The following is a 23,257-nucleotide window of genomic DNA, read 5'->3' on the forward strand; positions in this document are numbered from 1 at the left end:
GGGGCGTGGCCTCATCCGCTGGGGAAACCAGACTCAACAGGTCACATGACTCCTGGTAACCAAAGCTCCCTCCAGGGCAGAGCCATGGAGGGAATGGGGTGGCCGGGGCGCCCAGAACCCCCCTGCGTCTGCGGAACTTCCCCCAGACCAGCTCCCACGCCCGAGCTCGGCGCCCCGAGGTGCCCACAGGAGCCCGGGGTGGCCGGAGGGTCAATTCCTACCCACCCCACCCACCCCAGGCCCCCCGGGCGCGCACAGCCTCTCAGGAAGGGTCCTCTCCGATCTGTCAAAGTCCCCGGTGACTGGACTGGAAGGTTCCACGTCCACCCATTGTCCAGCCAAGATGCTCTGGCTCTTGGCGGATCCAAGACCCCAACAGCCTCCATCTCAGCGCACCCTCCCAGGCCAGAAGGGGGACCCCGACTGCTCAGGGGCGCGGGCCAGCGGGCCAGGCTTCCCCGGAAACCCGCCTTCCCTCCGGGCGGGCCACCAACACCGCCGCCGCCCACCTCACCTGGCCGAGGGGCCCTCAGGAGGTCCAGGGCCCAACGCCCCTCCTCGGTCCTCAGGACGCACCCTGGGGTGCCCCTCGGGCAGACCCCGTGGAACTGGAAGGCCGCTTTGGAGAGACGCGCTTCGCTACACCGGGCAGCGGGTGCGGCGGCACCAGGTGCGACTCCGGGACCCCAACGCGGGCGGAAGGACGCGGCAGCGAAGGCACCGCGCGGGGGGGGGGCGGCGGCGGGGTCCCGGGCTCGGGGCTTCCCCGCCGCCAAGTGTCCAGCGCTCCGGCCACTGACGCCTGGGAGGCGGCCGCTCGCCCCATTTCGTGGCGAGGCAGGTCGAGGCCAGGGCGCTGCTCAGGCCCCGAAAGGTCCGGCCCCAGGGGAACCGCGCCCCAGCCTCCAGGCGCCCCAGCTTCCAGGCGCCCCAGCCTCCAGGCGCCCGCCACCCGCGCACCACGAGCGGCTCACCGCCCGGCCTCCGCCCGGTCCTTCAACTTTCCCTGAGCCGAGACCGCTTGCCGGTGCAGCGGGAACGTTCAGGAAACCCCGATTCGCAAAAGGCTGCCGCAGTTCTCACAATCGGACAGAAAGTTTAGCCTCCGCAGGTGTGTGACCTTAAGGTTCCAGCGAACTTTCCAGAGAAAATGTCACCACGGGGCCCAGCGCCGAGGGGCGCGCCGCGGCGTCCCCCCCGCAAGTCCGCGCGCAGGAAACGCTCGCGGGGCGGGGGGACGCCGTGGCCGCCGCTCGGCGCCGGTGCGTCAGGACCTCCCGGGTCGCCCTGGGCCCGCAGGGGCCGCGCCGTCCCCTCCCTCCCGCGACCCGGACTCCCGCCCTCGGCGCCCACAGCAGCGGCGACCCGGCCCGCGCGGTGCGCCCCCGGCCCGCCGCTCACCCGCCGTAGTGCGCCTTGAGGCGGACGCGGCCGCCGCTCCCGTCCATCTTGGGGCCCGTCCTGCTGGGCATGGCGCTCCGGCCGCCGTCAGCGCCGCGCCCCGGGCGCTCGAGCCATGGCGGGCCCCCCGCAGCCGGGCGCCAGGTGGGGCCGGCGGGGAACGCGGAAGGGCGCACGGCGCGGGGTCCGAGAGGCGTCGGTCGGGGCGACTCGGCGGAACTCGGGCGGCGCGCGGAGGGCGGGCGCGCGGGACTGGGCGGCGCGCGGCGGGCGGGGCGCGGACTCCGGCTGGAGGCCCGCGGGGCGGGGGGGGGTCCGAACATGGCCGACCAGCCGGCGGCCAATCGGCGGGGCGGGCGGTCCCGGGCGGGGGCGGTGGCACCTGCGGCCAATGAGGGCGAGGCGGGGCCGCCACCTGGGCCAATCCCCGGGGGACCCCGCGGCCGCGGCCCAATGGCGCGGCGCGGGGACGCTACCTGTCGGGCGGGGCGGGGCCCACCTGCGGCCAATGGAAGCGCGAGCGTCCCGGCTCTGCCCGGCAACCTTCCGCGCCGCTGGCCGCGCGGGTGACCCGTCCGCGCTGTGCGCCCCTAGGCCCGCTCCCCGGGAGGGGTCCCCGCGCCCCAGTGCCCCGGGACTTGGAAATGCCGCCCTCGCGCCCGGGTCCGCTGAATCGAGACTCTAGCCGTCGGTGCCAACAGGACCCCGGCGATTCCAGGGCGAGCGCGGATAGAGGGGACCGCGGGGAGGGGGGGGGGCGTCGCTAGTGACCTGCGTGGGGAGTCGGGGGGCAGAGAGAGAACCTTGGCCTCCCCAGAGGAACAGTGCGGACAGGAGCTCGGACCCCCGAACCCCAGTGCGCTCCGCAGCGGTCTCCCGTCGGGCCAGCTTACAGAGGAGGGGACGGAAGCTGCGAGGAGCAGAGGCCCGGGCGGAGAGTCCGGTCCGCGGCCGCCCTCCTCCCCTGCGGATCCACGACCGCATCGCCGGGGCGGCTCGCCCACTCGCTGGCCGGCTCCGCCGCTCCCGGGACTAGGAGACCGTTTGCCCCGTTTGCCCCTGACCTTCCTTTTGAATCCACAACGGCCCTCTTGGCACTGGATCTGGACAGTCACCTTTGAACACGATCCACGCGCCCCCGCGCCCCCTCCAGGGTCCTGCATCCTAGGCCCCCTCCCCTTAAATAGGGGGTTGGGGTTCCCGCCTCTTCCTGTTAACGTCCACAGCACCCGTGTCTGCTGCTAGCAAGACCGCCCCTGGGCCCCAGGTCTGCAGCCCCCGCTGCCACCCCGCCAAATGCGCCCTCCCCCAGGCCAGGCCAGCCATGCTGCCTCGCTCCCGCCCCCACCCACTCCCTGCCAAGCCTTCACCGCCCCTCGCCTGGACACGCCTCACCTGGACTCTCACGCTTTCATTCCACGGATGCTTCCTGCCACCTCCGTGTGCCAGGCGCTGCCCAGTGGCAGTCCCTGTGGCCACAGAACCCGTGTTCTCCTGGAGGCAGCCGCAGAGAAACCTGCTGAGAACCCACCGCTCACCTGCTTAGTGCTGGGAGCGCTCCCTTCTTGAGAAAACACCCCGCACCCCTCCACCCCCTGCCCCTGCCCCTTGCTGGCTCCTCTCACTGCAGAACCCCTGCGGGGGCGGGGGGGGCACATTCCTCACCTCACTGCACCTCCCACTTTCCCCAGCCCGGCCCCCACCCCCAGGACGCCCGTGTGTTACATCAAGGGTCGCCCCGGCCCTGACCATAGTTCAGCGGGTCAGAGCGCCCTCCCCCACTCACCAAGGTTGTGGGTCCGATCTCCAGTCAGGGCGCATACAAGAAGCCACCAATGGACGCATGTGTAAGGGGAATAACAAGCCGACATTTCTCTCTCCTTTCCTCTCTCTAAAATTAGGTTTTTAAAAATATATTTTATTGATTTTTCACAGAGAGGAAGGGAGAGGGAGAGATAGTTAGAAACATCGATGAGAGAGAAACATCCATCAGCTGCCTCCTGCACACCCCCTACTGGGGATGTGCCCGCAACCAAGGTACATGCCCTTGACCGGGAATCGAACCTGGGACCTTTCAGTCCGCAGGCCGACGCTCTATCCACGGAGCCAAACCGGCTAGGGCAACATCAGGTGGGTTTTTTTTTTTTTTAATTAAATGCAGCCCTGGCTGGTTTGACCTGGGGACTGAAGGGTCCTGGGTTCAATTCCAGTCAAGGGCACAGGCCCAGGTTGCAGGCTCGATCCCCCAGTAGGGGGCGTGCAGAAGGCAGCTGACCCATGATTCTCTCTCATCATTGGTGTTTCTATCTCTCCCTCTCCCTTCCCCTGAAAGCAATAAAAATATATTTTAAAAAAATAAAAATACAATAAATTAAATGTGATGATCAATCCTTAGACTTTTTCTTGGTTGACCTTTGCCGGGTCCCTTAGGAATGCCTCGCCCTAGCATGCCCCTCCCCCTCCCCTCCTCCCCCCACGCCTGCTGCTTCCTCCCCTCAGGCTTTGGCCCCCAGTGCCCTCCGACTCCCCTGAGCCTGACCCGCACCACACACCCCTCTCCTCTCCCCCCGCTGCCATGCTCTCCTCCGTCGTCATAGAGGGACACGGCCCCCTGTGCAGCCCCACCCTGCCCGGGGCCTCAGCGTGAAGACCTGGGGGGCCCCTTTGCCTCCGCCCTCTGACACCTCACGCCTGCAAGTCTGGACCGTTCCGCCCTCAATGTTTCCGATTCCCGGCCGGTCCGGAACCTCCGTGGCGACCACCTGGTCCAGGCCCCGCCCCCTGCTCTGGGCCTTGTGCAGCAGCCTCCAACTTCCTTAGACACCAGTCCGTCTGTCCGTCTGTGCAACAAGCCTCCATGATTTGGGGGACCCATTGGGGCCTCAAGGGCAGAGGGTGTGGTCCTGACACAGGCGTGCCCATCCAGGTCGCCGTTTTCCGTTCACCAATCCCTCCAGGCATGGTGAGGGTCGGCCCGGTCAGCCTGGGTCTCCACTGTGCCCCATGTCTCCAGCACCTGGCACACCGTGGAATGAATGAGTGGATGAGTGGGTGGATGAATGAATGAATGAGTGGATGGATGAATGAATGAGTGGGTGGATGAATGAGTGGGTGGATGCATAGGGGAAGTGCTGGGGCAGGCCAGCCTGCTAGGACCCCAAGCCCTGTTTTAGGGGTCCCTAGGCAGGTTTCGCCTCTCCTCCTCCTGCAGTCCGAGGCAGAAAGACTCAGTGTGGGGACTCCCAGCGCCTCTGGTGGGCAGAGCCGGGAGGAACGCTTGGACCGAAGCTCGGCCAGGACAGGCCACCGCTGAGGGTGGGTCCTTTCTCCTCGGGCAGTTTCTGTTTGCCCAAATTTTCCACAACCTCACCCACTTCCATGGCCACCAACACCTATTCTTTCCAACTGAAAAAGACAAAGGCGTGTTGTGTGGTTTTAACGGGTTATAATGTGAAGCCGCGAACACCCGGGAGGGTGCAGGCAGAGACGAGCCCTCCCCGCCTGACCTGCCCTCTCCCTGACACGCGCCAGGAGGCCACCAGCATCCCGTCCCCGCCGTCCCCGGGACTGGAGGGCGGTGCAGGGTGGTGGCTTTCCCGCCAGGTGTGGGCCGAGGGGTGGAGGAGGGTGGCCAGGCCGGCAGCGGGCAGAGTGGGGCCACATGGTCTCCCGCCGAGGTCACTCCCCCACCAACCCCCAACCCCGGCTGCACCCTCTGATTTTCTCCGATAAACATTCTTTTTTTTTAATGTATTTTATTAATTTTTTTACAGAGGAAGGGAGAGGGATAGAGAGCTAGAAACATCGATGAGAGAGAAACATCGATCAGCTGCCTCCTGCACACCCCCTACTGGGGATGTGCCCGCAACCAAGGTACATGCCCTTGACTGGAATCGAACCTGGGACCTTTCAGTCCGCAGGCCGACGCTCTATCCACTGAGCCAAACTGGTCAGGGCAATAAACATTCTTAATGATGATACTTTCCTGCTGGGGGGCGGGGGGGAAAGCCAGGCGGAGTGTGTGCTCAGTGAGACTCAGACCAAAGCCTCCTCTGGGTCGCTGTCCCTCCCAGGGGCCCTTCCCAGAACCCCCCCCCCCCCGCCCCACCATCCTCATTGCAGCTCACAGATGGCATCCGTGCCCAGGAAGGGCTGACTGTGGGCGTGGCCCTCGTGGAGCCGCGCGTTGGGGTTCTGGTCATCCCGGCGGTGTGAGCTGACCTGGCGGGGTGGCCAGAGCTCAGCGGGTCACAGGAAGAGCCCGGACATCTGCCATCAGGCGCCTGGCCCACGCAGCCGTGGGAGGGTGGGCGGCTGAAACTTGCCTTCCTCGTCACGGATCATGGGATCTGGAGAAACCCACTCACGGGACGACATCCGCCGCACTTGTTCACTGATTCATTCAACGGGCGTTCACCGAGGCCGACCGGGGCCCCACGTTGTGCCAGGGCGCAGCGGGGAGCCTGACAGACGTGGCTGTTCCCTCATGGACCCTGCACCCCCGGTCACACAGCGGTCACACAGACGTGGCAGCTGGAGAGGTCAGGTCTGACCGGGCCCCACCAGAGAGGGCGCTGTGGGACCTGAGGATGCGGAGAGGGGAGCGGGAGAGCAGGGCACGCAGAGGCCGGCCTGTGCAAAGGCCCTGTGGCCGCAGGAGGCCAGCGGTCAGCAGGTGAGGCACAGGTGAGGCTGCGAAGTGTTGGATGGGGCCCCGGGTCCCCGTGGGCCTCCTTAAGGAGGGTGGGGAGCCAGGGACATGGCCCTGGAAGTTCTCGCCAAAGGTGGCTCCATCTCCGTCTTGCTGTGCAAGGTCCTGCCCAGGAGAGGGAGGGGGGAGGACGTCCGCATCTCTGCGGGCCTCCGGGCCTGGGTGTGGCTCTGTGCCTTTCTCGGTTGTCTGTGTGCGTGTGTCTATGTAGACGTGTCTGGGGCATCCGTGTGCAGGTGACTAATCGGTGCCTCTCAGCTCCAGCGTCACTATTGACTCCCCGTGGCTGTGGTGGGCTCCCCCGCAGGGAGGGTCTGTATCCCGCAGGGCTGGTGTTTCATCCCTCACGGTGGTATTTCATCCCTCCTGCTGGCACCTCCTGCTCCAGAGCGCAGTGCTGCGCATCCCCAGTAGAGGGCGCAGGAGCAACATGCAGGAGGAAGGGACCCCAGTGGTTAGGGGGGGTGCGGACTGAGGGCATGGCCGGGCTCTGCCTGGTGCCAAGTTCCTGACTCAGGCCCCAACGCCAGCCTGGGAAGGGGCCCTGCCAGCTTACCCCGGGAGGTGCCAGGGGTCAGGCATCACCTCGGGGACATTTGGCACCTTGGGGATGAGGTATTCCCGCCCCATTCTCCGGAGGAGACTGAGGGTCAGGGATGCCCAGTGCCTTGTCCAGGGTCACAGGGTCGGCAAAGCCAGGGCTGGGACACCACGGGACAGGCAGCTCCGGCCAGGCCCCTGGGGACAAGCTGCTCATCTCTCCTGCGGACCAGCCCCGGCCGTGACGCTGTCTCCTGGGCCCTGGGAGCAGCTGGATCAGAGCCCCGGGGAGACGGAGGCACGAGGCGCCGAGAGCTGGGGCCTGGCCCACTTTCCCACCCCCTGGCTGCCTGGGAGTCTATTTAAACCCAAACTGGCCTGGCATGCGCCTGGGGAGACAGAACCCCAAACCTCAGTCACCACGGCAATGCCGTGGCCATTGCACATGCTCTTTTGCAGGTACACGCTCCTTTGGGGTGCACACACTCCTTTGTGGGTGCACATGCTCCTTTGGGGTGCACACACTCCTTTGTGGGTGCACGCTCCTTTGCCACATGAAGATGGACAGGATCACCGTTGACTCGAGGCCTCACGGGAGAGCCAGGCACATCTCCAACTCCAGGCTGAGCCGGGTCTGTCCTCACAGGGGAAGTGAGCCTGTGGGACGGGGCCTGCCCAGCCACCCGTGTCCAGGACCCGCCTGAGCCGCCACCTCGCTGAGCCCCCATCCCCCGTCTCCTTTGCCTTCTGCTCAAAGACTGAGACGGTGGCCCCAGGCGGAGTGGCCCAGCGCCCGGCATTGCTCGTAAAGGGCTCCAGGGCCGGGGTGCAGGGCGAGGGGTGAGGAACGCCAGGCCTCCTCCTGTGAGGGCTGCTGGGCAGGGTGTGTAGAAGGGGGGCTGGGGCGTCTTCTAGAAAGGAGGCGACAGAAGGCACCCTGAGACGTAAGGTGCTCATGTCACTGGGTCTCACGCGCCACCTCTGCGGCTCCGTTTTAAGGGAAGAACCAGGAAAAAAACCCGTGTGCTTCCCAGGTCCGCCTGTCAGTGCAGGGCTGCGGGGGGGGGGGAGCGGGCGCCGTGGCCGGCTGCGGGGGGGGGGGGCGCCGTGGCCGGCTGCGGGGGGGGGGGGGGGGCGCCGTGGCCGGCTGCAGAGCAAAGTCCACCGCAGGCTCTGTGTGACCTTTGAGACCTAACGTTGCACACTCACACATGCATGCCTGCACACGTGCACGCACAGACATGCAGGCACACGTATGCACACAGGCACACAGGCCCATGTGCGTACACAGACATGCACACAGGCACATGTGCACAGAGACACACAGACACCCACATATGCACACAGGCACTGTGCATACTCAGGCACATATACACACGTGCGTGTACACAGGCACATGTGCACACACATGCACACATATACAGGCACCCTTGGACAAGGTTAACAGTGTCCCCCAAAATTCATGTTCACCCCGAACCTCAGAACGGGACCTTATTTGGAAATAGGGCCTCTGCCGCTGTAATTAGTTAAAACGAGGTCACACGTGGAGAGGACACGCAGAGGACAGGCCACGTGATGCCGGAAGCAGAGCCGGGCGATGCACTCCGGGCTGAGGACGCCCCAAAGTGCAGGCCGTGGAGGAGCTGGCGGGGTGCCGGCGGGGGGCTGGGGCCTGCTCTCCTGAGAAGGAAGCGCCTGCCCACAGCGGGGCGTGGGTTCTGGACTGAGACCTGGGGGAGAGCAGACGGCAGCCCAGGACACTGGCACCCCTCCCCACACACTCCCCGCCCGCACCCAGTCCTCTGCTCAGACACTGTGCGCAGTGCGGGTGCGGGTGGCGTCCGCCTCGCTTGGAGAGGAGGGTCCGGGCTGTCCCTCCTCGGCTCCGGGTGAGAGGGGGAAGCTGGGTGCCGTCCCTGACCCCCGGCCCCTCGGGCTTTGGGGGAAAGCTGTCCCAGGGGAGCATCAAGAGTCTACACTGAGCCCAGCCACGTGGCTCAGTGGTGAGCATCGACCTGTGAACCAGGAGGTCACAGTTCAATTCCCAGTCAGGGCCCAGGCCCGGGTTGTGGGCTCCATTCCCAGTAGGGGGCGTGCAGGAGGCAGCCGATCAGTGATTCTCTCTCATCGATGTTTTTATCCCTCCCTCTCCCTTCCTCTCTGAAATCAATAAAAATATATATTTTTTAAAAAGAGTACTTTGATCCTGTGCATTCCAGACTCCACCAGGGACACAGACAAGGAAGCCCCGGCCCCCGAAGACCAGCCCTGCCGAAAGGGGGCGCGTGGCGACCCGCCCGGCCAGCCGCCTTGTGGCTGGAACCACGAGGCCGCCTCCCCGGCCAGCCGCCTCCCCGGCCAGCCCCCTCAGCTGCCAGCCTCCCTCCGCCTGGCCTTCCATCGTCGGCTCCTGTCACCAGAATAGAACTCTGTTTAAAAGCCTTTTCCCGGCTCTTTTCCCCGCCCGCCCGGTAAACACGCAGCAGAAATAGCAGCCTGCAGGCTGGGGCGGGGGAGGGGGCTGCTGTGGCGGATCAGGCGAAGCTCCCGCCCGGGGGGCCGGGCCGCGTGGGCGCTGGCGGCAGCTCAGAGCGGCTTTAAATAGCTCCTCGTGGGCTTGAGCAGCACAAGGAGGCGGCCTGAGAGCCGGGGCAGGCGGAGGGGCGTGGGGCGGGCAGCGTCCTGGCAGCGGCTCGGGTGGCCGCCGACCTCTGCACCAGGGGAGCCCGCAGCTCCGAGGGCTCTGAACCCACCTCCCCATCCCCGGAGGCTGGGCCTTAGGCAGGACCTGGGTGCCGGGAGGAGGGAGGGGTCAGCAGTTTTGACCCAGCCGGTATCTTGAGCGTGCCACCCCCCGGGAACTCCCAGGGAGAAGGGGAGCGGTGGCCCTGCCCGGCCGGGGTCACCCAGACCAGGGGGTGCTGAGCAGGGGCAGGGAGAGAGGGCTGCTGCTCTTGGGCCGCACTGTCCCCGTCTGTCTGTCTGTCTCTGGAGCTGGCTGGGCTGGGACACCACCCGCTGCGGTCCGGAGGTGGCCGGGAGCCCGGCTGACCCAGATCCAGCTCTGCCGTGCTCGGCCACCTGCTCTCTGCCGGCTCCCAGCTCTGCTCACGCTGCAGCCCGGAGACCTGCTCTCCGCCGTCTCTCCCTCCCCACCCCACCCCCGCCCCAGCAAGGACCTGCAGCCTGGGCCCTGGGAGCAGGTGGCAAAGGGGCAGCAGGTGCCAGGACAGATCTTTAGGGGCGGAGCCTAGAGCTGGGCTGGAGGTGAGGGGTGAGCCCCGCCTGTGGTTTGGGCCGGACAGGGCGGCTCTTTGGGGAGCAGCCGGGGCCTGTGCCTCTGGCTGGAGCGCCTGGACCTCGGCGGCCACCCTGCCTGTGGGTGAGCAACTCCAGGAGCCTCCCTCACGGCCGGGGACACTGGCCCCCTGGGCGGGCTGTGCCAGGGAGGGACGGTGCCCAGCAAGCACCCCTCGAGGTGCCATGAGGTGGGCTCCCGGGAGGGGCCCCCTGGGCACAGTAGGACCTGCAGCCGGCGACCCTGCCCACAGAGCCAGCCTCCAGCCGCTCAGGAGAGCGGCCCTCACAGCTGCCCTCTGATGGCACTCCGGCTCCCTCCGGCTCCCTCCGGCTCCCTCCGGCTCCCTCCGGCTCGGGAGGCAGCACCGGACATCGGACCCTCCTTAGAGCTGCCTGCCGGGTCTCCCGTGGCCCGTTGTGCTAAGCTGTGACCTTGTCCCGCGTCTCCAGAGGCAGGGGAGCTGGGAAGGGGCTGGGGTTTGTGGGGACTGGATGGCCTCTGCCCTCCCATCGCCTCCTCCAGGAAGGCACCGTCCGGGCACCGCGGCCGTGGGACCGAGACAGGGGAGCCGCTGCGACTCCTGGACACCCCCCCCCCCCCCGCCAAACTCTGCCCTCCCGCCGATACCCCGGACGTGGCCACATGGCTCAGCCTCTGGGACTCGAGCGTCTGTCTTCGAGTCCCTCCGCCCGGTGCCCGCCGAGCCATGGCTGGAGGAGGGGCGCCTAGAGGGGCCACGGCCCGCGGCTGGGAGAGAGGCTACGGGCCGGAGGCTTCGCTTTATTTCATGCTGGACCAGAGGCTCATGGCGCCCGCTCCGCCCTCTCGCCAGGCAACGAGCACCCCCACGCCCAGCCGCCTCCGCTCCCGGTTCAATCCCCAGACAGCCCGGGAGTCGGGGGCATTTCCCGAGTCCAGTGTGTGCCCCCCACGGGCCCGGCGCCGCCTGGCTCTGCTGTTGGGGACGAGGAGCTGGGCTGGGCGTCCGCAGGCGGGGCGAGTGGGAGGGCCCCAGGGGGGTGTTCCGGGAGGTGAGCCGGGCCAGGGGCTTGGGGGCCGAGGTGTCCCTCCGGTGTCACGTGGCCTGTTGTGGCCTCCACTTTGAAACTCGCAGATCCGAGCCGAGCGAGGGTCCCCGCTCCCCAGAGGCTGTGCGGCGGAGGCCGGGCCTCAGAGGGCGTACGCCGCCCAATAAACGATATTGACGGCCGCGAAGGCCGCGGGGAACACCGCACGGGCGTAGATGTCGATGGTGTCCGCGTCGATGGGCTTGAAAAGGGAGCGGAGGCCTCCCTGCTTCTCGGCCGCCCCCACCTCCACCTCCACGGACCGGTAGGAGCCCAGGAGGTTCCCGGGCAGGCGGCCCGGCCGCCGGGACACGGCCAGATCCTGGGAGACGCCGGCCGCCGAGAGGGAGAACAGCACGATGGCGTGCTTCACGTCCACCTGCCAGGGAGCAGGAGGCAGCTGAGCCGGCGGCCCGGCCTGAGATGGCCGAGGTGGCCACGCGGGACCCCACCCTGGCCAGCAGCTCTGTGATCCACAGCAGGCGGGAGCAGGCGGGCGCAGCGGGAGCAGGCGGGCGCAGGCGGGAGCAGGCGGCAGGGGGTCGGGCGGGCTCGGGGAAACAGGTCGGCCACCCCAGCGCGCCTGTGTGTTGAGGGGTGGGAGCTGTCCTTGGTCCTGAGCTCCAGGGAACCAGCACAGCCCGGCCTCACCTCTGCCCTCCGCTCCGTGACCTTGACCTTGGCCTTTTGCTTCCTCCGGTAGTCGGCGTTGAAGTGGGCGAAGGCGTATTCCACCAGCGCGGCGAAGACGAACACGTAGCAGATCCAGAAGTACACGTCCAGCGCCTTGATGGCCGAGGCCCGCGGGAGGGAGGAGCGGGCGCTGACCATCAGGGTGGTCATGGTCAGCACCGTGGTGATGCCTGTGGGAGGCGGGGTGGTGAGCCCACTGCCCTGAGGGCGGCGGGCTCAGGGGGCCAGGGCAAGGCCTGGGCTCATGGCTGACGGGGTCCCGGTCCTGCTCCCGGCTCCTGCCCATCCACCAGCTCCCTGGGAGGGGCAGCTGGGCCGGTACCTAGAGACACCCTGGCAGGCACCGCTGCCTGGCTGATCCAGAAGGAGACCCAGGACATGGCGACCAGCAGGACGGAGGGCATGTAGGACTGGATGATGTAGACGCCCCGGTTCCTCCGCAGGTGGAAGTACAGGCTGAGCCGAGGGAACTGGCCGGCTGCGGGGCGGGGGGGGGGGGGGGGGGGGGAGGGGAGCGTAGGGGGGAGGGGAGGAGGGGGAGGGAAGCCGTCAAGACCCAGCACCATCCTGCCCCTCCCCCTTGCCCCTACCACGGCCCTCGGGCCCCTGCGAGCCTCAGAAGGAAGGGGGACCCTAGCCCCCTGCCTTCGCCACCACCCCCTGCAGCCTGGCCACCCAGAGGGAGGAGCATGGGGCGGGGGGAGATCTCCCCGCTGTTCAGCACGGCCCAGAGGGACCTCCTAGCAGAGGGGCCGGCCCCGCCCTGCACGGCTGAGCTCAAGGAAAGAACGGGGCTGGGCTCACAAGCCCCGATGAGCGGGCAGGCGGGGCCGGGACACGAGGCAGCCCCCAAGGCTTGGCCCTGTGCCCCTGCAGTCCTGGGGCTCCGGGGGCACCCTGCACCCCTCAGTGGCCCCCAAACTCAAGGCGCTGCTACCCCGGGAAGTGACCAAGGACTGAGGAATAAGACGGAGAAAAGCTGACCCAGGCCCGCCCTGGGGCACAGCCGGTGCCCACCAGCGGTCTACCGCTGACGCCCAGGTCCCGGAGCTGGCGAGGGCCTCAGCCGAATGCCCGGGAAACCGGGAGCCGGGCTCCAGGGAGAGGCCAGAGGCCACGTTACCCGACTTGAAGTTCATGAGCTCCGTGGTGAAGCGGTAGCTGGTGATGGTGAACTGGGCCAGCTGCAGCTTGTCCAGCCCGTGGATCTGCTCCTGGTTCTCCGACCAGTAGTAGACGATGTCTTCGGCCGAGTAGCCGTCTGCGGGAGAGCACACGTGGGCAGCGGGGCCCCGGCCCAGCCCCTGCCCGCAGCTGGAGACCCTGCCCACCCAGGGGGGCCCGAAACACGGGCGCCAGGGCCAGGGAGGCCTCGGCGGTGGGCGGGGCCCGAGGAGCTGGTGCGAGCACAGGCCCCCATCCCCAGGCGGCCCAGCCGTGCACGTCCACGCCTCCCTGGGCTCGGGGCCCGGCTGTGCGGGGCGGGGCACCGACACCCACTTCTGCTCCTGCCCTGGCTTCAGGCTCCCCGGAGGCCCCGTCCCCGTCGCTCCCCGCCCCTGAGCCGGGCCAGCTGCACAGGGAGGGCCCGGCCAGCCGAGCCCCCTGCCCGCCCACAGCAAGGTCCCCGAGACGTGGGCGCTGCCCAGGAGCCGGCGGCCGGCACTCACAGCTCTCCAGGTGCAGCGTGCACTCCTGCTCGTCCATGGGGTACTTGGCCAGGTCCATGTCGCAGGCCACCGTGGCCGTGATTCTGTGCGGACAACACAGCAGGAGGGTCCCAGGGGGACGCAGGCCCTGGAGGCCGGCCGCTCCCTGACCCAACGGGCAGAGGCCCTGTGCCCCCCTGAGGGGCCCCTCCCAGGAGCCCCGGCCTCGCCCGTGGGCTTGGGTGGCTCCTGGGTGGACAGAGAATGAGTGGGTCTCCCTTCAAGAACGAAGGACGGGCCCTGGCCGGTGTGCTCAGTGGGCAGAGCGTCGGCCTGCGGACGAAAGGGGCCCCAGTTCGATTCCCGGCCGGGGCACAGGCCCGGGTTGTGGGCTCGATCCCCAGTGGGGGGCGGACGGAGGCAACCGATCAATGATTCTCTCTCATCATTGAAGTTTCAATCTCTCTCTCCCTCTCCCTTCCTCTTTGAAATCAATAAAAAAAAAAAAATTTTTTTTTTAAAGAATGAAGGATTGGATTTCATTCACTTTCTTCATCCTTCAAAATGCTGTCCGTGGCCCTGACCGGTTTGGCTCAGTGGATAGAGCGTCGGCCTACGGACTGAAGGGTCCCAGGTTCGATTCCGGTCAAGGGCATGTACCTTGGTTGCGGGCACATCCCCAGTAGGAGGGTGGGCAGGAGGCAGCTGATCAATGCTTCTCTCCCATCGATGTTTCTAACTCTCTATCCCTCTCCCTTCCTCTCTGTAAAAAATCAATAAAATATATTTTAAAAAATTAAATTAAATTAAAACTCTAATCCAGTGGCTCTCCAACTTAAAAAAAAAAAATGCTGTCCGTGGCCCAGCGGCCAAGCATCCTGGTTTTCCAAGAGAATTTAGATTCCTATGTAAACCTCCTGATTTTCAAAATGTTGGCAACTAAATCCATGTTTAAAAGGCACGTGTCAGAAAACACGTGTTCAACGACACGAACACGCATGTTCGTAGCAATGCCGCTCACAGTCGCCCGAAGGTGGGCACCGCCCGGCGTCCGTGGATGGACGAATGGACGCAGAAGCTGGGGGACCCTGGGTGGAGCATCAGCCCGAAGAGGAACGGAGCCGTGACCCATGTTCCGACGATGCGCCTCAGAGACGCCACGTGGACGCGTGAAGCAGGCGACACGGCGTCCCAGTGTGGGGCGAGTCTGTACAAAGTGCGTGCAGAGGGGCAGGTCCCCAGACAGAGGCTGGTGACTTCCGGGGTTCAGGGGGGCGGGGGGAGCAGGGAGCCACTACGTCATGGTGCGGGGTCTCCTTTTGGGGGGATGACATGTTCTGGAGCTAGACAGGGCGATGATTGCACAGTACGGTGACGGCTGTGTCACTGAATTGTTTATTTGTTGTTCATCCTCACCTGAGGGTATTTCCCATAGATTTTTAGGGAGCGTGAAAGAGAGAGGGAAAGACGGAGAGAAACATTGATCTGAGAGAGACACATCGATCGGTTGCCTCCTGCATGCGCCCCGACCAGGGCCTGGGCCGGGGAGGAGCCTGCAACCGAGGTACCTGCCCTTGACCGGACTCGAACCCAGGACCCTTTGGTCCACAGGCCGATGCTCTACCCACTGAGCACACCAGCCAGGGCTGAACTGTTCATTTTAAAAGGGTTCATCTTATGCCATGTGAATTTTGCCCCATTTTTTTAAAAAAAGGTGGCGGCCGTGTTGGCCAGAAGCTGAATCTGTCGGTGCCGCTGGCAACCTCCGCCGTCACGTTTGCTGAGCAGTGGCTGCTGGTCGGAGGGTGTGATAGGCCCCCCCGCACCCCCCCCCCCCCGTGAGCCCGGGTCCCGGCGGCTCACCGGATGCTGTACAGGATCACCCCGTCGGGCTGCAGCCGGATGAGCTTGTTCTCCACGGTCACGTCGTGGAACCAGGCGGACTTGGCGTTGACGATGAAGGTGTCGGGCAGCCAGAGCCGGTCCACGAAGCGGCTGTCCAGGCCCAGCGTCTCGTTGGTGTGGTTGTAGGACAGCCGGCCGTCCCGCCAGCTCTGGTGCAGGAACACGGTCATGGTGTACTCCTGGGGCGGGAGGGCCTGCCGTCAGCCGCCGTCCTGGGGCGCCCGTCCAATCCTGGGTGCAGGGGGGCAGAGGCCGGCACACCTACCATGTTCACCTCGGAGATGTGGTCGATGCTGGCGACCTCGATGGCAAGCGCCACATTCACGGGGGGGCCTGCGGGGAGGGAGCAGGCTGAGGCCAGACCCTGCACACACACACACACACACACACACACACACACACGCACGCACACACGCACATGCACACACCCATGCGCACACACACGCACATGCACGCGCGCACACACACATGCACGCGTACACATGTACATGCGCACACGCACACACACGGACCCAGGCCAGGAAAGCCCAGGCAGGTGAGACTGTGACCAGCAGGCTGTAGGAGGAGCCATGTCAGGCCAAGTCTGCAGGGAGGCCTAGGGGATCCACCTTCCCAGCTGTGTCCCTGGGGGGCTGACGCTCACGGTGTGATGCCCCCTCAGGGGAGCCAGCCCAGGCCCAGGGTCACCGGCCCCTCACCCCCCGCCCACCTGCCCACCTCCGATGCAGGGGCGGAAGTTCCGGGCGTAGCCCTCCATCAGGTGGTCCAGGTTGGGCAGCCAGGAGATCTCCAGGTTGGAGCCCACGTAGTCCCCAATGTCATTCATCGCCCTGGAAACGCAAGGCCCGAGGTCCAGGCGGCACCGGGGATGGGCCCGGCCTGCGCTGGGCCAGTGGACAGGGAGCGCCAAGCTGAGAGCCCGCCGGCCAGGCACCCTGCCGGAGCCGGGGCCCAGGGAGGCGCCGAGCCCGGGGCTGCTCCATTTGTCCCCCGGCCTCTGCTCAGCATCCGCCCCTCCAGCGTGGCCTGGACAGAGGCCGCCAGGGTCAGGCGGAGCCCCAGCCTGGGAGGAGCCCCCTGAGCCCTCCACCAAGGGCCCCCAGAGGGCAGCCAGCCCCAGAGCCCCCACATTAGGGCCTCCCTTCCGACAGGCCTCAGGGGACCCCGACAAGGGCCCGTCGCACCTCTCGGCCCCCGAGGAGGACGCGTCCTGCCGGAGGGACTCAGCGAAAGGACGCAGGACCAGGAGGCTGAGGGCCAGGGAAAGGGAGGGGCGGCTGAGGTCCCCAACCTGCCTCGGGCCAGGCCCAGAGCCCGTGGGGAGGCTGCAGCCGCCTCCTGACCTCTGGCCCAGAGCCCCCAATTGCCATGTGCTTCTGGAGCTGAGCCGGACCCCGGAGAAGCTGGGGCCAGCCTCCTGGTTGCAGGGTGATCCCACCGACACCCTGGCAGGCCCCTGTGGGTGCCACACGCCTGGCGGGCACCCTGAGGCCCACACCCGCCGACAGCCGGAAGCACGGAGCTCCCAGCGGCTCCCCCGCCCACCCTCCTTCCGCTCACCCGCCCTGGGGTGAGCAGTGGCCCCAAAACTCATGCCACCCAGACCCCAGCGTGGGACTTATTTAGAAGTGGGTCTTTGCACGGTGATTGGCTAAGATGAGGCCACACTGGCTTGGAGAGAACAGACACGCGGGGGAGGCCCCCTGACCTCCCAGGCCCAGCGCAGCCCAGGCCCGAGGCCCGGGAGCTGGGAGGGGCCCCCCATGGGTGCTCCCCGAGGCCTCAGAAGCAAGCAACCTGCCCACACCTGGACAGCGGACTTGGCCCCCAGAACTGGGGGAGGACCCGGCCCCCAAGTCTGTGGTCGCTCGTTCCATCAGCCCCAGCCCGCTCACACCCACATCCAGCCACCGGGGGGCCCACCGTGGGGGTGGCAGAGCCGGGAATGACGGGGGGCATCCAAGAATGACTCTCCCCGGGCCCGCGTGGCTCAGCGGTTGAGCTTTGACTTATGAACCAGGAGGTCACGGTTCGATTCCCGGTCCGGGCACATGCCCGGGTTTCAGGCTCGAGCCCCAGGCGGGGGCGTGCAGGAGGCAGCCGATCCATGGCTCCTTCCTCTCTCATCACTGGTGTTTCCCTCTCTTTGTCCCTCTCCCTTCCTCTCTGAAACCTATATATATATTTACATGTGTATTTGTATTTATGAATATATATATACTTATGGATAACCCTCCTGTTAGTCTCTGAATCACTTCTATTCCGACAAGGTCACCTTGGGCCCCAAGCCTGGCCTGTGCCCGTGGGGGAGACATGAGGGACCAAGATCTGGACCCGGGGCCCTGAGACCGGGCTCCCTGTGCCCGGAGCCGGACCCGCCTGCCCAGGTGCCCACGCTGCTCCTCCTATAGGCCACCCTCCCTTCTGGGTTCCCACCACCCTGCCGGCCACGCCTCCCCTCCCCACAGTGGGGGCCCCAGCCCGGCTCCCTCGCATCCTGCTCCCTCAGGGACCATCTCCTTGTCATTGGCGGCCGAGCCCCTGGCTCCGGCTCCCCAGTACCCGTCCCCGCAGCCAAGCTGAGGCCCTGTGGGCGGCCGCCGTGCCCAGCCCCTTGCCCAGCGCCTCACGTGGCCGCTGCAGCCCAGGCCTCCGTGCTCCCCCAGATCAATGCTTCCTCGGAGCCTCTGTCTCCTCCCCTCCCCTTTCCCCGGGGGAGGCGGAGTGGACGGGACCCACGGAGACAGAAGGGGGCCTGGCCCAGCCCGGGGCCACCAGGGGCCTGGCGTTTCTGGAGCAGCAGCGGGTGGGGCTGGAGTTCCCGGGCTGAGGGTACAGCCCAGCCTCAGCCTCAGGTGCAGCGCTGGGCCCCGCCCCCTGTGCTGGGCGGGGGGGGCGGGGGCCAGCACCCGGAGGCCCGCCTGGGCTCTGGAGGCCCCTTGTCTGTTTCACTCGTGGCCTTCTGAGGAAGGTTGACCTTGAACCAGGAGCTTCTTAGCTGATGACACTTGCAGACCCTCAACCTGTGCCCTGGATGGGCCCACCTGGGTGACGGCCGGCCCAGGATGGGGGGGGGGCAGGTGCTTTGTAGCAAAGGATCAAAAGGAATTAGAGACGTCCCGCCCCCGGGAAGCACGGTTTGAAGGGCGATGGAGGCCACGCTGAAGGTCGCTGCAAAGGGATGGGGAAGAGGCGTTATTTTTGGACCAGCCCAGCTGCCACCCAGCGGCAGCGCAGCCGGAACCAGGTCGGCAGGAGACGCCGTCCTTCCGGGCCTCGGGCTGCGGGCCAGGTGACACACTCCTGCCACCGCACCCCACGCCCACCCGGGGCTGAGGGCCAGGCCCTGGTCAGCCCCAGGGGCGGCCCCTCCGTGAGGCTGGCCCGGAAGCGGCCGGACGCCAGGAGATGGCTCAGCCTCTGCGACCTCAGGGGGGAAGGGGACAGGCTCTCCCTGATGTCATTTCCCACCCAGGGAGGCGCTGCTGCCCACCGGCTGTGCAGGGGTGTGGCGGTCCAGACGCCAGGAGGGCATGCTCCGTGCCAGTCCGGGTTCTGGGGGGCAGGAAGGGGGTGGGCGCCACGCGGGAGCTCAGCGTGGAGGTGACTGTGGTGACTAACAGCATCTTGGGAGAGAGCTGCTGGCCGTGACGGCCCAGGACCCCACGGGGCCTCGGGGCAGGGTTCCCTCTGGGGAGATGATCACAAGTGCAGGGGCACGGGCCTGGCTCAACCCCCTGGGCGGAGTGGCCACCTTGGCGGCAGCCCCCGCCCTCCCCCCGCGCCCTGGGGGCCAGCAGACCTCGCCCCCTCCCGCCCCTGTCACCGTCCGTGCCCCTGGGGACAGAAGGGGAAGGTGGGTGTACGGAGTGAAGCCGGGGTCCTCCTCCCCCAGGACCCCCCCACACACACTGCACACACACAGCCCACGGATCCCTGGCGGCTCTGTTTTTAGAGCAACACCCGCCGCGCTGGCACCGCAGTTACCAAGGCAAAGCGGAGCCGCCAGGAGCGCACGGTGAGCCGGAGGCAGGAGCTGCGGGCGCGGCTTCTCCAGGGAGATGAGGTGCCAGCAGCAGCGAAGGCCACCCACGCGGCGCGCAGCTGGTGAGAGCCGTGCCCACGCGGGAGTGGTGGTCGGACTCCGGGGAGGCACGGCTCTGACCGGCCCCCCAACGCTGCAGGCACGTGCTTCTCGCCCCACAGAGCGCTCCCCCCCACCCCGGCCTGGGCCACGGCCCGGCAGCCTGAACAGGCACCAGGCACCCCCTGTGAGTCCCACTGTACCCCCTGCATTGGGGGTGAGGACCCGGACCCCGAGGCGCGAGGGGTGCAGTCCTTCTGCTCTCTGCGGGGGAGGGACACGGGAGCTGGTGGAGGGAGGCCGTCTGGAGGTGGCCGCCGAGGCCCGCCAAGCACAGGCTCCCGTGGGCCGGGCCACGGCCTGACAGCCTTCCGCACACGCAGGCCCGTCCTCGCCCACACCCCGGGGCCAGGCGGGGTCGGAGTTCAGAATGTGTCAGACTCCAGCGAGGCGGAGGGTGCCCGAGCCCGTGCAGGCCTGGGGGGCTGGAGAGCTTCCCCGCGGGACACGTACAAACGCCCTGAAATAGGGCGGTGACGGCAAATGAACCCCTTGTCCGAGCGAGACAGGCTTTCCCGCCAGATGAGTCTTGGGGTAACACTTGGGCCGAGATGTTAGGGCTCAGAGAGCCTTGGATTTCAGAGGTCGTGGCCGTGGCCGTGGGCCTGGGTCGCCAGCTGACCAGGGCGTCCGGCACCTGCGGCGACGCCCGCCTCCGCCTGCCCCTCCCTGGTCTGGGCAGGAGGGAGGCGGGAGCAGGAAGGTCCACGGGGCTGATGAAGGGCACAGCCCGCCCAGGATGAGAACAACCGCACGTCAGCCCTGCCCGGGACCGGGGCACGCGGCCCGGCACTGCCAGGCCCAGGCCTCCACGCCACCTACAAGGAAGCTCTGACCAATCCCGCCTCCCCCCTCCCCCCTCCCAGGACGGGCTGCCCGAGAGCCTGCAGCAACACAGGCTGGCGGTCGGCCGCTCAGCTCTCCATCCTTTGACATCAGTGGGCTGACTGACATCCCAGATACAGGTGGGGGGGTCGTCTGGTTTTTGTGTGTGTTTTGTTGTTGTTGTTGTTAATCCTCCCCTGAGGATATTTTTTTTCCATGGATTTTTTACAAAGAGGGGAAGGGAGGGGGCGAGACAGAGAGAGAAATATCAGTGTGAGAGAGACACATCGATTGGCTGCCTCCCGCAGGCTCCCCAACCAGGGCCGGGCATCGAGCCTGCAACCGAGGTGCGTGCCCTTGAACCTGCAACCGGTCAGCCTTCTGGCCGACGCTCTAACCAGTGAGCGACCGGCCACGGGGGGCGGGGGGGGGGGGTCTGTTTTTGCTCGGGTTTCTCTGCAGAGCCCTCTCACCAAAAGGCCCTCCACTCGCATGGGAGGTGGCCAGGCCCGGGCTCAGGCCGCTGGGCGGCTGGTGCCCAATTCAAGTCCCCACGGAGGAGAAGAGCAAGCAGGGGCCCTGCTGGTCCCCGGGGGGCAGAGGGAGGGCAGCCAGCTGGGGAGGGGGCCCCTTCTTTCTCTGGGGACGGGCGCTCATCCCCTCCTGACTGTAGGGGCGCCTGGCTGGCTCCCACCTGCACACTTCAGAGCTCAGGGGACGCCCTTTGAAATGGCCCCGGAGAGGGGACCCCCGCGCCGGCCGCACTCTCACTCCTACAGCCCTGAGGGCCGCCTTCCTGCCGCCCAGACCTGCTCCGGGGCCAGGACCTGGGGGTGGCCCTGCTCACCCGGAGAGGGAGCAGCCGCTCCTGTTCCCGGATCGCTCCTGCCCTCCTGCCCGCAGCGACGCCTGCCGAGCGCGCAGCCCGCGCCTAGAAGGGCGCCCTCCCGCCCGGACCCACCACGCAGGGACCCGCCAAGTGCCGGGGCTCCGGGCACAACTGGGAGCAGCTCGCGCCCGCCTCCCGCCCCGCAGCGCCAGTTCAGCACCCGGACGGCGGACAGCGCCCTGCGCGCGGACCCCGCAGGCGGGAGTCCCGGGGAAGAGGGGGACCGGCACGGGGAGACGGGGCGGGGGGCAGGGAAGACGGGGCGAACTCGGGGTGGGGGGCGGACACGGGGGTGAGGGTGGGACAGGGCGCGAGCGCGGGGGCATTCGGGAGGGCAGACACGGGGCGCAGCTCGGTTCGCCCCGACTCCCTCCGGCCGCCCCGGCTCGGCTGCGGCGCGCTCACCTGGTGCCGCGGGGCTGGGGCGCGCAGAGCAGGAGGAGCGGGGGCAGCAGCCAGGCCAGCTCGTCCATGGCCTCGGGGTGCCGGGCGCCGGGGGGCGCGGGGCCGGGGGCCGGCAGGTCGCGGGCGCTCGCGAAGTTGCTTCCCTGGCGGCCGCGGCGGCGCACAGGCGGGCGGAGGCGGGAGGGCGCGCGGCGCGGGGCGGGCGCGAGGGCGGAGGAGCGCAAAGCGGAGCCGCCCCACCTGGCGCCCCGCCCGCTCCGAGTCCGCCGACTCCTCCCCGCAACCCGCCGCCCCGCAGCCGCGAGCACCGCCCCCGGGGCTCCCCGGACCGGCCTGGGGTCTGGCTCGGCAGTCCCACCGCTGCCCGGCTAGGCGGCGGCTCACCGGGTCCCTCCGCGCACAGCCCGGGGGAGGCGGCCGCCCGGGCCGGGTCAGGGGCCTTCGGACGCACGGGCGGCAGGACCTGGTCTCCGAGGCGGAGTTGACCAGTTTGCGGGGCTGTTTGTGGGGCTCACGGGCCAGAGGAGCTGATTGGGGCGGCCCGGGGGGCTGGGGTGGGGGTGCCGGCGTCCCTGGGGGAGACCCCACCAGCACCTCCTTCCAAAACCCTCCACACAGTCTGGGCTGAGCGCCGACCTAGGAACCAGGAGGTCACGGTTGGGTTCTGGGTTCGATTCCCGCTCAGGGCACATGCGCGGTTGCGGACTTGATCCCCAGTGTGGGGCGTGAGGAGGCAGCGATGAGTGGTTCTTTCTCATCATTGATGTCTCTCTCTCTCTCTCTCTCTCTCTCATCCTCTCCCTTCCTCTCTGAAATCAATAAAATTATATATTTTTTAAAAACCTGTCAACACAGAGCCGGAGCGGTACCCCCGGGGCCGCTCTGCCCACCCCAGCCCAGCGGCCGGGAGGGGAAGGGGGGGTGTCGCTGCTCCCCTGGCCAGGCCACAGCGGGGGTGACCTCTCTGCCAGGAGGTCAGGCCCCATCACACCTGGCCACATCCGGCCACCCCCTCCAGGAGCCGCGCAGACGGCTGGGCCCCAGACACAGTGGCATCCACCCTCCCCACCCCCCAAAACGCTGAGGAAGCCGGGCCGGCACATTTCCTATTTTAGTTCCTTTGAACAGAAAATTCTGCGGCAGTTTTCCCAAAAAAAGCTGATCCCCAACTTCAGGCCTTTATTCACGTCTGGACGCGACATCGGCTGCCAACACGGCGCTGCCCGTGGGGACGCGAGCACGGGCGGTGGTCCTGGGCGGCCTGTCCCCGCCAGCGCAGGGCGGGTGGAGGGGGTGCGGGCGGGCTGTGCGGCCGGACATTTGCACCCCAACCCTGAGTGCCAGGAACGGAAGGAGGGCTGGTCCCAGCTCTCTGCCCCCGAGCCGGACAGGGGCCCCGAGAACACCGGCCAGGTCTCAGTGACATGCCCCCCGCGGGGGGTCCTCCCGCCCTTGCTGACCTGGGTCCTTCCGGGCCGGAAGCCCTGGGCTCCAGGTGCCGGGCAGCACATCTGAGTGTGTGCCTGCCGCCCCGCGGCCTCGTTCCCACGTGTCCATCTGCCTGGCTTTGCTGGGAGCCGAGGAATTAATTCATGAAAAACAAACAAAACACAGAGCCCAGAGCACGGCCGGCTCCGAGCGAGTGCCGGAGTGTCCCCGAGGGTCATCGTCCACCCCGCCCGAGACAGGGACCCTGTCCGCCTGCTTCGTCAGGGCGTCGCCTGTGT

General features: G+C 67.3%; 2 protein-coding genes across 2 annotated transcripts in view; both read right to left on the reverse strand.

The window, feature by feature from the left end:
• PRKCZ (protein kinase C zeta) overlaps positions 1-1,694 on the reverse strand; it is a 61,223-nt gene extending 59,529 nt beyond the window's left edge. Inside the window, exon 1 of the mRNA XM_079778005.1 lies at positions 1,402-1,694. Within this exon, the coding sequence (XP_079634131.1) occupies positions 1,402-1,472 (71 nt within the window). The 5' untranslated portion in view covers positions 1,473-1,694. The remainder of the gene's footprint in view (positions 1-1,401) is intronic.
• A 9,429-nt stretch (positions 1,695-11,123) lies between these two features.
• GABRD (gamma-aminobutyric acid type A receptor subunit delta) lies at positions 11,124-21,598 on the reverse strand (the record flags this gene model as incomplete). The annotated part of the gene is made up of 9 exons (XM_079778040.1): positions 11,124-11,399; positions 11,672-11,883; positions 12,036-12,191; positions 12,837-12,974; positions 13,384-13,466; positions 15,226-15,446; positions 15,533-15,600; positions 15,985-16,097; positions 21,531-21,598. The coding sequence occupies 9 exons, from the start codon at positions 21,596-21,598 to the stop codon at positions 11,124-11,126; spliced, it is 1,335 nt and encodes a 444-aa protein (XP_079634166.1).
• Between the last annotated feature and the right edge of the window lie 1,659 nt (positions 21,599-23,257).

Source organism: Cnephaeus nilssonii, assembly GCF_951640355.1.
Source record: "Cnephaeus nilssonii genome assembly, chromosome: 7".
Lineage (NCBI taxonomy): Eukaryota > Metazoa > Chordata > Mammalia > Chiroptera > Vespertilionidae > Cnephaeus > Cnephaeus nilssonii.